We start from the raw sequence: 16,740 nt of genomic DNA on the forward strand, positions 1-16,740 counted from the left end.
AGCTGGATGAGACTGCTAACCCACTTGGAAAGGAGTGTCAGAAGAGTGTCAGAAGAGTCAAACCCTTTCCCCAAGTGCACTTCCCCAAGTGCACTTGTCTTTTTTCTCCCCCTTCAGCAAAGCTAATGACATCTTAGATCATTTGAATGGCATGGAGAAAGGACAGACAAATCTCTTATCCATCACCAGTGCTTTGATCAAAACTGGAACTCTCTACAGCTGGTTGGAAGCAAAAAAGAACTCTGAGACCCCTTCCGCACATGCAGAATAATGCACTTTTAACTCACTTTCACAATTGTTTGCAAATAGATTTTGCTATTCTGCACAGCTTCAACGTGCATTAAAAGTAGATTGAAAGTGCATTATTTTGCATGTGCGGAAGGGGCCTGAGGCGGATTCCGCATGGGCCAAAAACAGCAGTGTGAAAATGGTGTGAAAAGGATGTAAAAGGGGTTAAAACAGTGTAAAAGGGTTTACGCCGTTTTCACACTGCTGTTTTTGGCCCATGTGGGATCCACCTGAGAAATCCTATCACGGATCTCTCACTTTACCTTTAGTTTGCCCTATAAGGCATATTTAAGAACTGTTAAGGCTGTATTCATGGGTGGAAGTATATAGAATATAGTGGGACTGTGTACATATACACAGCACGGGGCTGCGATAAAATGTTTTTATTTAGTCATGCCTTTTTTCCTCTGTTGGGAAATAACATCACTCCATGTAATGTTCAAATATTGTGTTTAATCTATCAGCAATAAATAAACAGCCAGAGAAACCCTCCAGACCAACCAGTGGCAGTCAGTGTGGGGTATTGGTTGGCATGTCTGAGTAGGATTTGTGGGAGACATGACTTTATAACTCCTGTCAGCAATGAATACACTAACAATGCATTCCTAAGCAAAATTACCCCCTTCGAAACTAGCAAAGTAGAAGGGTATAACTCTGCTTAGGACTTGCTCCCTCAGACTGGACTTTTTGTGAAGAGAAAATGGTGGGCAGGATAGTGCTGCCCTGAACTCCTTAATGGAAGGGCAGAACGAAATGGATATGGTAGACCCATGGTTTCTCTCGCCAAGGCTGTCTCCACCTGTGGCACATCTGTCATATGAGACCTGGGCCCTGTGGGATTTAATGCACAGGGCCCTTAGGACAAAGCTGTTCCACCACGCCTATGGATGAGGCAGCAACAGTTTACCACCTAATGGCCTCCCTCTCTCCCATCCCTCTCCTCCTTATTCTTGTCTAGGTTGATTGGAATTTATGTTGCTTTAGCTATGAGAGTTTTAAACAGTGGCGTAACTAGGCAAACTGGAGCCCTGGGCAAAATCTGAGTTTGATCCCCGCCCCAGGTGTGTGCCCGGTGCAATGCGCACCCCCCCTGGTCCCCTTGTAGCTACGCCCAGTGGTGTATCTAGGCAAACTGGAGTTTGGCGCCCCCCCATGGGCAGCCGCCCTCCCCCAGCGTGACCAAGCAATGATTTTTTACTCCAGGTTGTTTCAAAGTCACCATCACATTATAGAACATGCCCCAACTCACAAATCTGAACACAGCAATGGGCCATGCCACACAGCAGAAATAATTTTTTTGAAAACATTTTCAAAAAGCTTGGGACGGAGTATCTGTTCCATCTTTTCTCCCATTTGTTCCTGCCCTGGAACTAAGATCACACAAAGCAGACTTTTCTGCCTATCCCATCAATCAAAAAAGCTAATTTGGAGGGAAGCAAGAGAAAGCCTTTTTAGGGGTAGCCTCATGATTATGAAACACACAGGAAGGTGTGCCCGGTCCCCTCACTTTTGATCATTAGGAGGCGATACAAGACAGTTTGTTAGGAACCACATTTGATTAAGTTATAAATTGTGATTTAAAATTTTTGATTTTCATCTATTTTATGCATACTGTTTTATGTATTTATTTATACTGTAAGCCACCTTAAGCTTCATAAGGAAGACAGGTAGCCAACAAATGTTTAAAATAAATAATCAGAATAAATCTTGGTAGACTATTTCATAAAGGCATAGGACTACTGCACTGGACCATTTAGGTCAGCCATTCTCAACCAGGGTTCCGTGGTACCCTGGAGTCCCGTAAGCATGTCCCAGGGGTACCGCGGCAACACTACCGCCCCCCCTCATTTTTGTGGTGTCTCCCACCGGCGCCAGCAAGGACATGGAGCTGGCCCATGGGGCAGGGCCTGCCACAAGATCAGCAGCCACCCCCAGTGCTTCCCTTCACCCTGGGAGGGGAAGGTGGGGTGTGTGGCAAGCAGGGGCAATGGGAGGGGAAGGTGGAGGGTGGCAGCAGGGGTACTGTGAGATATGAAGAGTGAGGTCAAGGGCACCCTGGCCTCGAAAAGGTTGGGAAACACTGATTTAGGTTAATCTCCAGCATGGCTCAGGTGCAACCATAAGCCACGTTTTGTCACAACAGGAAAGAGTTTAGGAGATTCTTAGGCCCTTTCCGCACATGCAGAATAATGCACTTTCAATTCACTTTCAGTGCACTTTGCGGCTGGATTTTAGTGTGAGAAATAGCAAAACCCACTTGCTAAAAATTGTGAAAAAATGGATTGAAAATGCGTTATTCTGCATGTGCGGAAGGGGCCTCAGACTCATCACTCCATCCCCGTGATTCCTCTTGTACACAATGATCTAATGAAATATTTTGATTTCAAGGGAAATTACATGCAAACTGCAAACTATGGTTTTGTTGTCTTGGCTCACGAAAAACAAGAACTCCAAACTAGAATTAAGGTAGAGTCTGGAACAGTGGTTTGGGTAGGGAACAGAGTCAGCCATATTCCTTGTCCTGAATGTTGATGTCTTCCCTTAGATAGCAGCACCAGAGGAGGAGGTTGAGACAGCCTTTCTTTCCATTTGTGTACCCTCCTAGATTCAAAGCTTTTTGACTTACTAGAATTGGATCTACTCCGAGGACTGACTTCTGAATTTGGGAGCGATGTCTGGATTTTGAGCTCTATGGACTTCACCTCATCCTGAAGTTTTGTTTTACACCACTGCACTGGCTGGATATGTCTGGTGGATTTTGGAGTTCTAACATCATTCTGTTGAAAAGAGAGAAAGAGAACCAAGGTGTTTCTAGGGTGGGAACAGACAAAACTTCACAACAAATCAAGCAATATTTGTCCGGATGTTGTGCTTTCAGCTGTGAAACCAATGGTATCCTAAATTTGACATGCTGGGTTTGTTTGATACTATCTTCCTACCCTGTACCAAAGATTGTTCAGTTGTGAACCAATCTGATAGGAAATTATGCTCTTTCCTCCCTTCTCAAAACAGTGTACTGTATAACGGCAAGATTTTAATGGCTGGCTTTTAACAAAAAATCATTTAGTAATTATGAGATCATGTGGTGCTTCAAGTAAATAATCTTTTCTGCTGGAAAAGGTAGGGCATTAAGAAGGTATTGTTGCTGGGGTTCCCTTGTGGTAGCTTGCCTACAGTGGCTAGCGCTTTAATCCTGCTATCAAGCTCTGATTCCTGTGAGGAGCTACTGTCTGAAAGGAACCAAGGGTTATTCTTTCTGTTAACAGAGAGCCGCTGTTCTTCACTTTTGAGGCAAGCAAGCAAGGTCCAGAATGTTCCTATATCGCTGTCTCGCTGCTTGAATCCATGCCACAGGACAGCACAAAAATTTCAATTACTAGCCTCAGTGTGAAATATTCCATTGGTCTTTATGAAACACTTTTTTGTAAGTATCCAAAAAACCTCCTTGTACAAAGGCTAATTTCCATCCTATTATACATGGCTAAATTACTTCTAGATTTTATTTTATGTTTTCTTTCTCACCCTTTCCCTTCTCCTGTTGTTCCTCTGCTCTGCTAATTAGCGCTTCGCCAAAAAGGTAAGAAAGATGATCTCTTCAACAAACACCACCTACACCGACCATTACTCAAAGAAAAAAGTAATTTTTTTTGTGCATATAACATAAGGGAGAGATCTTTCCCAGCTAGAAGTCTGGGCATGGCTTCTGAAGACGACGTTCAGATAGGTATCAGAAGCAGGTAGCTGAACATTAATTACAGTGTTTAGCCTTTACTACAGTGGGTAAAAAGTTAAAGAATGCCAGTTCCTTATTATGAAACTCTACTGTCAAATGGGGTGGACTGCTCATTCCACCAGCACTTACCTCATAAGTAACAATACATTCCACGGTCTGATCTTCAGCTATTCCTACAATCCATTTTTCCATTACAAATGGCGGCTGCAAGAAAATGACATTGTGTTCAAGGATTTGAAGAGTTCATTAATCCTTCTTCATTTTGCTTCATCGGTGACTGTCCCTGTACAAGAATTTTTCCTCACAAGGGATGCAAGAAGCACTCAAATTAAATGGAAATACCTTCCCAAATGTCACACTCCTTCTAAGTATGATTAGAAGACTCCCTGCTCTAGCCAAATCACAAATAAACATATTGTCATTCCAGTTCAAAAGGGGCTGCTGTGAGATAGCTGTGGGCAAAGTATCAACCTGGACACCTGCCCACAAACTCGATGGGGAAAAGGGTGGTGCTAAGATCTACTTTCAAAATGTTACAATTAAGTTCTGCAAACCCCTCTTTTCAGCCTTTGGAAGGTCCCCCCCACACACACACACACTTTCCCAGCTAAACCATCACAGCACACTAGCTGGGAAAGGAAAAGAGAGGGGCAAATAGGGGATTTCAGGGCCACAGTGTTCCTACCCATACACTGACCAGACTTATTCCTACTCCCACATAGTCTCTGTAATAATTATAACTGCAGCAGATATGCGTCTTCAGTCATTTTCATCCGGGAAGAAGAAGAAGAAGAAGAAGAAGAAGAAGAAGAAGAAGAAGAAGAAGAAGAAGAAGAAGAAGAAGAAGAAGAAGAAGAAGAAGAAGAAGAAGGAGAAGGAGAAGGAGAAGGAGAAGGAGAAGGAGAAGGAGAAGGAGAAGGAGAAGGAGAAGGAGAAGGAGAAGGAGAAGGAGAAGAAGAGGAGGAGGAAGAGGAAGAGGAAGAGGAAGAAGAAGAAGAAGAAGAAGAGGAAGAGGAAGAAGAAGAAGAGGAGGAAGAGGACGAGGAAGAAGAAGAAGAGGAGGAGGAGTAGTTCAGATTTATATCTCTCCTGTAAGGAGATTCAAGATGGCTTACAAGCTCCTTTCCTTTCCTCTCCCCACAACAGACATCTTGTGAGGTAGGTGAGGCTGAGAGAGTTCCAAAGAACTGTGACTAGCCCAAGCTCACCTAGCAGGAATGTAGGAGTGCAGAAACACATCTGGTTCGCCAGATAGGCCTTTACCACTCAGGTGGAGGAATGGGGAATTAAGTCCATTTTTCCAGATTAGAATCCACCTGCTGTTAAACACTACACCACACTGGCTTGACAATGATTAGCAGAGATGCCAGCCTCCAAGTGGGACCTAGGGATCTAATGGAATTACAGCTCATCTTCAGACTACAGAAATCAGTTTCCCTGAAGAAAATGCATGCTTTCGAAGGTGGATTCTATGGCATTGTACCCCACTGAGACCTCCTCAGGTTCTATCATCAGTGGCATAGTGAGGGGAGTGCAGGGGACTGGAGCCTTGCGTGCCACTTCCTGAGGGGCACATAACAGGACCACCCCCCTTGCAACTGCACCCCAGCCCCAATCCCCCATGGAGTTTGAGGCAGGGGCACAGTTGAACACCAGACAAACTTCATATGGAGTTCAAGAGCAGAGCAGGCCTGTTTGATGTTGGCCTCAACTCACCCAGCTCCAGCTTTAAATTGGCTCCAGCTTCAAGCCTCACTGAGGCCAGGATCAAAGTGAGCATCAAGGCTCACTGGCTCCGCCCCCAAGCTCCACCTGACCAGAAGTAGACCAAGGCGAGCTGAGGCCAGCATCAAATGCTCCCACCGCTCCCCAGCTCCATGAGGAGTTTGGGGCAGGGTGAGCCCCACTGACCTGTGCGCCTGCCCTGAACTTGGGGAGTTTGGGGGGGGCACAGTTTGTTTTTTTGGGGGGGCTGTAGCAACCAGGGTAAACCCAGACACCGTTTCACAAAACTACACCCATGTCCACCTCCAAACCTCCAGGTTATCTTCTCAGGAAATGAAGCCTTGTTTGTGACAAAGTAAGCATCCATGTAAAAAGTTAATTCCTGCTGCTGCTGCTGCTGAATGGTTTCCCCAATAATATATACATTGGATTTGGCAGGCTGTGGATTTGGCAAGTTAACAGAGAAAAATAGGTCTATCAGTGGCTACTAGCAGTAACGCCAAAGGAATTTCCATACCCACAGGCACAAATCTCTGAATAGCAGTGGCAATTGGTTGGCTGCTGGACGAAACATCTTGTGTGAAACAGGATGCTGGACTGGTATGATCAAACCGTGCTTTAACTCCTCTTGGTTTTAAGGAGTTTGCCATGTGGCATTTCAGTCTTCTGTTCAGAAAAATTAAACCAAGATCCCTTTGGGTTCATGGGAATGGCCACCTAATTTTTTTGTCCACTGTATTTTATAAATTTCATCCTGGGGCAAATTGGCCAATTAGTGTGTTTTCCCCCCTGACATAGTTCCACGGCCAATAGTTACAAACAGGGAAATGTGCTTAAGAGAACTATTAGCAATCCTAGTTTCCTACCACAGCCAAAGGGTGAAACTGAATGGGCACAATTCAGCAAAAGTTAGCTAATGACGCTAAAGTGTTCAGTTAAATGCTTAACTTCCCACAACAATAATGAATAAGGGCCTCATTAGCCAATCCCGTGTACACAACAATTTACACCATGCCACATGTTTTTCATGTTTATTGACGATGTCAGAGTATAGTGATGTCTGAGGCAGTGTGATATAATAGTTAGATGTCAAACTAAGATCTGGGAGTCCCAGGTTTGAATCCTCACTCTGCCATGGAAGCGGGCTGGGTGACCTTGGGCCAGTCACACATTCTCAGTTCAGCATACCTCACAGGGTTGTTGTGAGGATAAAACAGAGGAGAGGGGAACAATGTAAGCCATTTTGGGTCCCCATTGAAAAGATGGTTAGAGCATAAATGAGGTAAATAAAATGTCTTTGGAACTGCTGATCTCTATGGATCTCAGTTTCTAGTCAGGCACTGCAACTATCTAATTATCCATTAGGATAGCATTCTGAAAACAGATCAGTGTAGAAATCAGCAGATGTGAACAGCATTAATCTGTGGGAGAAACATCGGGCTTCAAAGATGTATATTTATTTCTTCGCTTGTATTTAAAAAACAAAGCAAGGTGATTCTCTCCAGCCACCAACTCTATTTCTATGCATCTGAGTATCCTTCAATTCTTTTTTTAAAGTATTAAAATATCTGGTTATCTGAAGCATAGGTAATTAACATACCAGCCATGTAAAGAACCCATAAATATAAATGTTAAATTAATAAATAGTGTAGGAAGACATGTAGCTTATCAACAGAATCTTACCTTGGTCATCTTTAAGATCTCTGTATCAGGTAAGTTAGTATTGAATGTCACATCTTTTATGTAAGTTATTGCAATCTCATCTCCATCCATCTCCATATACACTTTCCATTTACTATCCTAATATAAAAAAAGAAAACACAAACTTTCAGAACTGTAAATGGAAACAATTCTTTCTTCCATCCCCAGGCAAAAATCCCATCCATTAGTAATTTTATGTGTTTTAGGAACAGACATTTTCAAACATTGCCATTAATTTGATTATCAAATACCTCTTCTTTACCAACATATGTGGTTCTTGGAACTATGGTTTGGCGATCACGGATGCTGCATTTTAAGGGTCTCCAAGACCATTATTAAAATTGTAGAAGAAAATAATGAAGACTGAAAACTTTCTGCCACCTGGTGATCAGACAACCCAGTTTTCAGTTTGACGCTTAAGATACAATCTGAACAGCAGCTGCCCTTTTAAAGAATTCTGTGGATGCCTTAAAAGTACTGCAAGGTTAATTGTTCCTTCTTGTGCACATCTGATATTTCCCTCCATCAGCAGCCAAAAAAACAAAACAAAAAACAAATATTGCATCTAACCATCAAATATCCTCCCCCGTGGTAGCTGTGAGGAAATGGGAGGGAATCAGTGAGTCTGGGAAGAATATAAGAATCTCTGGCCATATAAGTAAAAGACCTCTGAAAGATTCATGTCCTGATATGGAATTCATTTTCCTGCGTGGATCAGAGGCCACATCTGAGCAGAGCCATTGGTATTTTGGAAGAAAGTTTATCAAGGATTTTTTTCCCATAAGCAATTCATTTATATTTACAGAGGAACTGAAGTTAGTATGTTCATTGCATATGGTATTTTCTCACACACACGCACGCACGCACGCACACACACACACACAGACTGGCTAGCGTGTCCTGATGGAAAACCAAGTAAATACGAAACACAGAAGCAAAAAGGTTTTGTGGCAGTTGAAAGAGTATCAGATATATTGTGGCATACATTTTAATGGATTAAAACTCACTTCATCAGATGCATAAACAGTCCTTCAGTTAGCCATACAGTTGGTTATATATATGAATACACACACCAGTATACGGAAGTATGGTTTGTGACATTTTATTTATTTAAAGCTCATATGTGTATGAGCATCAAACATTTGACAAAGTTGTCTTCTGGATAACTTGAACATAAATAGTTTCAAAACTGTCTGGATGACGAACAGTTTCCATATGTATTTATTCCCAGAGTTCCATGACAATCCTTCTCCCTGTATCATTGAAATAAACTTAAAAACTTTTTTAAACCATAAGAATCATAAAGTAATGTCTTGCATATGGGGCCCAAACTGACAATTGAACTATGTAAAAGTACCTCAGTTGTCAAGATCAGAGATGAATTCTCCAGTGGGTTCATAGCTTCCTGGTACAGTGGAACCTTGGCTTTCATTGGTAATTCATCCGAAAAGAATCGATGAAAACTGAAACCGATGAAAACCGAGGCAAACTTTTCCATAGGAATCAATGTAAATCCAATTAATCCATTCTAGGCACTCCAAAAAACATACCAAAAACACAGTTTTTGGTGAATAAACATAGTGTTTAATGCTGAAAACAGTAACAAACAATAACACTAAGACCAGCTTCAGAGCCAGTGGACCAATGTCGCACCAGAAAGCTGTCCAAAGAGGTCTGCTTCTGACACCTCTTTAAGATTAGTCTGAAATGGGGCAAGACATTGTCATTAAAGAAGTTGCAGACACGGCCTGCAACAGCTTTGTCCAGGTGATTTTTCTCCACAAGCCCCTGCACCTTACTGCAAATTGATGAAAACCGAGGCAAATCGATGAAAACCGAGACAAATTTTTCACTGAAAAAATCGATGAAAACCGAATCCGGTGAAAACCAAAGGCAATGAAAACCGAGGTTCCACTGTGCAAGGGAAGATTTGGATGCAGAGGAAGCGAACAAACATAGAGATAGAAAAACTAGCATAAAATGCAGGGAAATCCATCAATTGATCTCCTGGCTCGGTGAGGTTAACCCTGAAACAATAACAACAAAAAGCAGGGGGGAAGGCCAGCTATTATTGGTGGTGTTTCCAAAACATTGAATGAAAGATACTGCTATGAACTGTGGATGCAGCACCTATGGAAAGGAAGTAATTTTTGTGCAACCGTTGAAAAATACTGTAGAGGTTTTGCAGTGTGAAAAAAAAAAGATTAATTAAGCCTTGACGATGAAGCCAAATGAGGATCCAACACATAAGCAGCAGTTATATATCAACAGACCAACAAGACAGTTTGATGTACAGATGTTTTATGCAGTACAGTTCTAAACAGAGTTATACCCTTTTAAATCCACTGAAGTCAATGAGCCTATAAGAGTATAGCTCTGTTTAGAATTGCCCTGCTTGTTATGTCAGTAATGCTTCTTGCTAGTGGAATTTTAGGCAGATTGAATGTGAAGTAGACCCCATTGTATTCAATGGTGCTCAGTCCAAGTAAGTATGTATTGGATTGAACTGTTAGTACAGCCTGTGGTAATTCAGAGCATAATAAACAAAAGGAAGTTTCATGGTGCCTTAAAGACTAACAGATTTATGAGGGCACCAGTGGGAATAGAACCCAGATCATCAGATGTATAGAGTTTGTCCTCAAGTCATAAATATATACACATACTATAGAGACAGGGAAATATAAACAATGGGGTCAGGATGCAGTCAACAGCACAATGTGTGTGGTTTCTATTCAAGGTTCAATTAGTTATAAGGTGAAAACACAAGAGATAACACACTCTTTCTGGACATGCTAGTACGGCAGGGATCCATTTGAGGCCTAATAAGATATAGTAGAATAGAAGCACAATGGATATTTCCAGCTTTGTATATTTGATAATGTCAAACTATTTATTATATATTTATTATATAATTACTGCACTACTTTTTTCATCATTCCTATTACCCATCTCCTCCCATATATGACTGTATGACTATAGCCTGTGCTGACATTTTCATTTTTATTTTATTTTAAGATTTTACATTTTATGTTTTCATTACTATTGATTGTTTCCTGATTGCTTACTAGACCTATATGACAATCATTAAGTGCTGTACCTTATGATTCTTGACAAATGTATTTTTCTTTTATGTACACTGAGAGCATATGCACCGGAGACAAATTCCTTGTGTGTCCAATCACACTTGGCCAATAAAGATTCTATTCTATTCTATTCTATTCTATTCTATTCTATTCTAACACAAAGCCAAGCTCCACAAAACGTTTATGAATGTTATTAAAACTCATCTAGCTGTAAAAAAACAACAACCCACAATTCCAATAGAAATCCCAGGGGATGGGGCGGTTTATAAATCGAAACAATAAATAAATAAATAAATAAATAAATAAAAGGAAATCTTAAACAGAATTTACAGTCCAGACAAGACTTGGTGTTGAATAACTTGGAAATGTGGCTTATTAAGGGACCAGCAGTAAAACCCGCTGTGGTAAATAATACTGCAGGCTCTTGACAGCTGGTGTAGTGGGTGCAGCAGCAAAGCAGGATCTGTACTCTGAACATGAGTTTTATTTCTGGGAAAACTTTTTTTTCTACCTCTGTTCCCACTCATCCTTTCATTTCCTCATCTCCCCCCTTTCCATTTTCCTTTTTCATCTTTTCTGCCTGCCCCCTCAAGTTTTATCTTCTCTCTCCGATCTTTTATTTTGGGTCTCTGCCTTCCCACTGTAACACTGGCTGGCTGTTCACTCCCCCCACTAATCGTTGGCTCTCTGTTCACTACCCCGTCACTGACGCTCTGCTTGCCTGGGCCCCCACTGTTGGCATAGTGCTTGCCTGCCTACTTCCTTGATTGTCCCCATCCCCTAACCTTGGCACAGTGTTCACCTCCACAACCAGAACCCGAGTCTCTTCCAGTGTTCACCCCCAGGAGACACTTTATTTAATTGGGAGGAATTTAAATCCAACTTGGTGCGGGAGGGTGGGTGGGTGGGGGACCGGACAGGCTAGTGGCAGGCCAGGCAGGAGGGTATCTTGCTGCTACTGCCCTGTCAGGCCTTCTTGGTTTTTCTGGGGGGGAAGTGTGGGTGGGCAACTGGGTGGCCTGGTGCAGGAGCTGGTGGGAGGCTGATGCCAGTGCAGGTGGAAGGGTGCCTTGCCAGGCCTTGCTTGGTTTTTTGGGGGGAGGAGGGTAGACGGGGACTAAGCAGGCTGGTGCCGGGCCAGGTCGCAGAGTGTCTTGCTGCCACTGGGCCCTGCTTGTTCTTTCGGGGAGTGGGGAGAGCAGGGGGCGACTGAGACATTAGTCTCTGATGGAACATGTGATGATTGGTTGGAATGGAGTCATCACCATGAGTTCTATTTTTAGTTAAATGTGTCTTAGGATATCTTTTTACAACATCCTTCTCAAGATTTGTTCTCTGTCTCTCTGTACATGCTGACGAAGCTACAGTTGTGTCTGACTCCCACCTGCTGCACCCACTCAGAGGACACTCAATTGGCTCTATGGATCCACAAGGATGAGCCATAAGCAGCTTTAAAATATAAACAAACAAGTGCAAAAAATACATGAAGGGGAGGGACCTTTGGATTCCCCTCCAGGTGGAAAAAACAGTAACTCTGCAGACTTTTGACAGCCTTTTTTTTTTTTGGGGGGGGGGGGGGGGGGGATGAGAAATTATGACAAACTCCCACAGAGATATTATAAGAACTGTAATGGAGCCAAGGGGATATGAGAGGGTATAATATAACTGATCTTGTCAAATCTTGGGAGCTAGGCAGGGTCGGTAGTTGGAAGAAGACTACCGAAGAAGACTGCTGAGAAAAGCAATGGCAAACCACCTCTGCTTAATCACTTGCCTTGAAAACCCAATGGAGTTGCCACAAGTCAGTCATGACTTGACCGCACTTTACACACTCACAATGGTGGTGAGCCTTCTTGTTTTTTGGGGGTTTTTTTAGAAATGTTGAGTTTATCATGGAGACCATACTATATACAGATACTGAATTCCACTGTGGAAAATAGAAGCAGCTGTAGACTCTGGTTGAATAACATTTTTTTCCAATTTAAAATTTTGCAGGGCTGACTGTAAATTTTGAACAAGGGACTGAATTTTATATTTTAGGGGTTTTTTTTCCTAATCAACTTTTTTTAAAGGGAAAGAAATTTAAGGGGGAATGGAGACACCATCTTAGCAGGCAACTGAGTTTTGAAAAATGTAAGATGTGACACGAAGATAAAACAAACATGAGGAAAAGCCTGATCATGCTGGTATTAAAAGTAGTAGTGTACTGATAATTCTGGCCCCCGGGAGCTCCTTTACATTCTTTGCTATTATCTCCCTCAGCTGCTGAAACCTGCTGTTCTAAAGGCAATGAGACTTGGAACATCTAGAGTGTTAGCACCTGGGTTATTTATCATTAAGGCCAACTTTGCTACCCCAGTTTTTTATTATGCCAGATTTAAAGGGAGATAACACAAGTATGGTTAATTTGCTTCTCTTCTTTATATAGAGTGTCACGACCCATTACTGCTTTGTCCCACGAGAGAGCTATTCCCCCCCTCCTTTTTCCTCATAAAGAAATGTGCAAGAAAAACTCTCCCTCAAAATTCCATTAATAACCTCTTGTAGCATGTTTAGGTTGCAGGATCTGGAACTAAGGATGTTTTAATCTCTTTCATGGCAAAAACAATGTCTCGTAATGATGTACAGGACTATTGCCGTACTGATGAAGAATCATACATAATTCAGCACCTTTCACTTGGCACCACTGTGATAGCCTCATTAGCGGTGGCTCACGGTGGTTGTCAGATGGTGTCCATGCGAACGCAGGCATTATATTGTCTTTGAGATGTGCAGCTGCTTCCATGACACTGCCAGTATATAAAAACATGACGCCAGTTTGTTTTATTTAGTGCTAAACCTTCCAGTTTGTAAAAACAAGGCTGACACAGAGCCTGACACGAGGCAGTGAAAATAATTAGCTCTCATTTTCTCAGCCTCCTATTTCCTTCTCCCTGCTGTGTTCCCTTTCCACTAAACCACCACATGTCAGTCGAAATGGGAGGCAATTAGCGGGCTCATTTCAGTCCCCACAACTGTGCTGAAAAGAAAGTATTTATGATGGCACAAAGAACAGCTGAAAGATTAAATAACATTTGCCTTTTGAAAAGAAAATGACTTCTAGCTAAATGGGCAATTTTTGATTATTCTCAAACAAGCTTAGAGTAGTTTGGGTTTTTAAAAAAAAATACAAGAAAGGAAAATGAGTCATTTTAAGGTGAAAGAATCAAATAAAACTTGACACAGTAATGCAAATAACTGATGTTTTATTGCAAAATATGTAAATGTGTTATAGCCGTAACAATGGCCTCTGTCTTGGGTCAAGGGAGATGACTGCCAAGTAAGCACGGGCACAGGGGAGGTTTCGGCATAGCAGGTTTTGTTTTATTATTTTGGATTTTTTTTAAAAAAACAAGGTTTTAGAGAAAAGGTGTTTATTAAAAATTATAAATAAATGGAGTAAAACACTAGCTGGTAGGATAAATTGAGGGATCTGACTATTGTTAAGGGCCTTAGCTAGGTAGGTGAGAATGTTGGCTGAAGTAGAACTGTAGAATTAGGCCTCAAATGTAATTAAAACAGGCACTATTTTTTTAAAAAGAAGACATTCTGCTTTGCTTGCTGTTTTTGTTTCAAGTATTGTGAGGTGGAATTTATGCATAACAATGAATTGCTGAGGTACTAGAAATAAATGTTTATTTTGAGCACTTTTAAAACAGCAGGTTTCAGCAGTTAAGATGGATAGAATTCTAAGACAAGAAATTATATTCCAAGAGTAGGAGCTGTTGTTGTCTCAGGGTTTTCCATCCCCAAAGGAATTTTCCTAAGGATTTTTCCAGTCCATTCCAAGCTCTAATTTTAATGAACTCAGTCTTGTCTGATCTCAGAAGAAGAAGAAGAAGAGTTGGATTTAAATCTCCTCTTTCTCTCCTGTAAGGAGACTCAAAGAGGCTTACAAACTCCTTTCCCTTCCCCCCTCACAACAAACACCCGGTGAGGTAGGTGGGGCTGAGAGAGCGCCGAAGAACTGTGACTAGTCTAAGGTCACCCAGCCGGCGTGTGTTGGGGTGCACAGGCTAATCTGAATTCTCCAGATAAGCCTCCACAGCTCAGGAGGCAGAGCGGGGAATCAAACCCAGTCCCTCCAGATTAGAGTACACCTGCTCTTAACCGCTACGCCACTGCTGCTCCTATAAACTCAGTCTTGTCAGATCTCAGAAGCTAAATAGGGTCAACCTTGGTTAGTACTTAGATGGGAGACCATCAAGGAAATCTAGGGTTGCTAAAAAGGTTCTGCCAGTGACTAAATATCTCTGTTTGCCTCTTGCCTTGAAAACTATAGCTATAAGTCGGCTGCGACTTGATGGCACTTTCCACCACCAAGTAATTACAACAGGGCATTTAAAGCCCTCACAAACTGATCCTAAAGTACACTGCACCACAACATGGGATTGGAGTGGCATCAGTTCAACACTGCAGAACGGAGGTTGTGGTGGCAGGTCTGGAAGTGTGATAAACCAAGCCACCCAGCAATCGTGTATTAGTCAGGGCAGCATTTTTTTTTTTACGAAGTACTGATTCATTTTCTGGGGAAGTATTTTAAGACTAAATACATTTTTTCATGATCTCCAAACTATTGTTTCCATTTAGCTCAATAATTTTGCAGCGAACTCAATTTTTCCGCAGTAGGATTCATCAGATGATATGGCCGTGAGCCAAACATAGACTATTGGTCATAAAAGTTGCCTTTCAGCCACAACTTTAGTATCTACTTGAAGATTTTAAGAATAATAAAACCGTAGACTGTTTAGTCTAATCTGAAGAAAGAATATTGTGTATTTAGAATATCCTAAGCAGATACTTGTCTTCAGAAACTCCCCATTGGCACCTTATTCTATTGAGCCCTGTTTACAGTTAAAGGGTTGGAATGGTTTTGAAGGGAGTCAGAATTCCCAATGGATATTCTGGTGCTGCCTGTGCTGAAGGATAACAACAAATAGCTATAACAGACAAACAAATAATCTCAAACAATATATATATATTGTTGAAAAGACTCCAGGAAAACCTGGATGCTGGATCTCTGTTGAGATTAGTTTGGGGAAGATATCTGAAAATTTGCCTATTGCCCTAGAGCCCTTCCAACATAACTCTACATGTGACTTGCAGCTAATTATTGCAACTCATTATTGGACACTTCACGGTCATGAAGTGTAAAGGACACCATCAACACTAGTCCGTTGATTAGCACCCATAACACATAAGAACTTGCAGTGAAGGGGAAATCCCATGATCTACATCGGTCCTCAGTTTTTCCTCTTTTATTGCCTGCTCCCTTTCTGCTGTCCCCAATTGATTGTTCTCACACACACACACACACACACACACACACACACACACCGTCACTCAATAGACCAATTTCTCCCTAGTTGCAACCCAATCCCGTCAACTTCTGCTGAGTGATGTGGGCAGAAAGGCTGATACGTGCAGAAATGACCCAGTGGATCCAAGTCTTTGTCTGGAACGTAATTGTAAGATTCACATTGGTAGAAGGAGCATTTAGATGAGAAATACTTCTCTTTTGTCTTCTAGTTCACATGAACAATGGTCACACATGCCTATAGATACTGCATGAGAGGCTCAAAGAAAATTGAAGAGTTTCACGTGCAAAATGCCTGAACATTTCTATGTTAGATCAACAGTCTGAGGATCAGACTGGTAATTTAGCAGTATTCAGTCCCAATGCACTTTAACACCCACACACGCACACCCACACATTCTTAACATACATTACTGAAAAAAGTGAGAAATTCACAAATAGCAACAGTGGAAGATGGCTGAATTTCCCAAAAGGACTATGTTGATGCTCTAAGTGTAATGCATCTTCAATCTGCCATGTCTTAAGAACGCGAATCATGATAGATACTAACATTATATTTACATTTTCTCAGCAGTGCACTCCAAACATAATATTCTTACCAGTCTATTGAACAACACACATAAAAAATGTCATAGTCATTCATTTACCTGAGGTCCAGTTCCAGGCTTTAAGTGGTAACCAAATACAAGTTCTAGGTTTACTACTTTCTCCTCACTTGTTTCGTTTTCACTGATTGAGTCCTGTGATAGAAACAAAGAATAAATTGCCATTTCCATTTCAGTTCTCATGTATACCATAGTTCTCATGTATATCACAGACACAGGCACTACTCATTTATAATCTCTTTTTTCTTG

The 16,740-nt window shown here is 41.7% G+C and overlaps 1 protein-coding gene across 1 annotated transcript in view; it reads right to left on the reverse strand.

Moving 5' to 3' along the window:
- The window catches only part of MAP3K20 (mitogen-activated protein kinase kinase kinase 20), a 132,712-nt gene that overhangs the window by 1,731 nt on the left and 114,241 nt on the right, over positions 1-16,740 (reverse strand). Inside the window, exons 16-19 of the mRNA XM_048484851.1 lie at positions 16,534-16,626; positions 7,430-7,546; positions 4,151-4,225; positions 2,915-3,065 (exon numbers count right to left, since the gene is read on the reverse strand). Of these exons, the coding sequence (XP_048340808.1) occupies positions 2,915-3,065; positions 4,151-4,225; positions 7,430-7,546; positions 16,534-16,626 (436 nt within the window). The remainder of the gene's footprint in view (positions 1-2,914; positions 3,066-4,150; positions 4,226-7,429; positions 7,547-16,533; positions 16,627-16,740) is intronic.

The sequence above is a fragment of the Sphaerodactylus townsendi genome, linkage group LG02, assembly GCF_021028975.2.
Source record: "Sphaerodactylus townsendi isolate TG3544 linkage group LG02, MPM_Stown_v2.3, whole genome shotgun sequence".
Taxonomy (NCBI): Eukaryota; Metazoa; Chordata; class Lepidosauria; order Squamata; family Sphaerodactylidae; genus Sphaerodactylus; species Sphaerodactylus townsendi.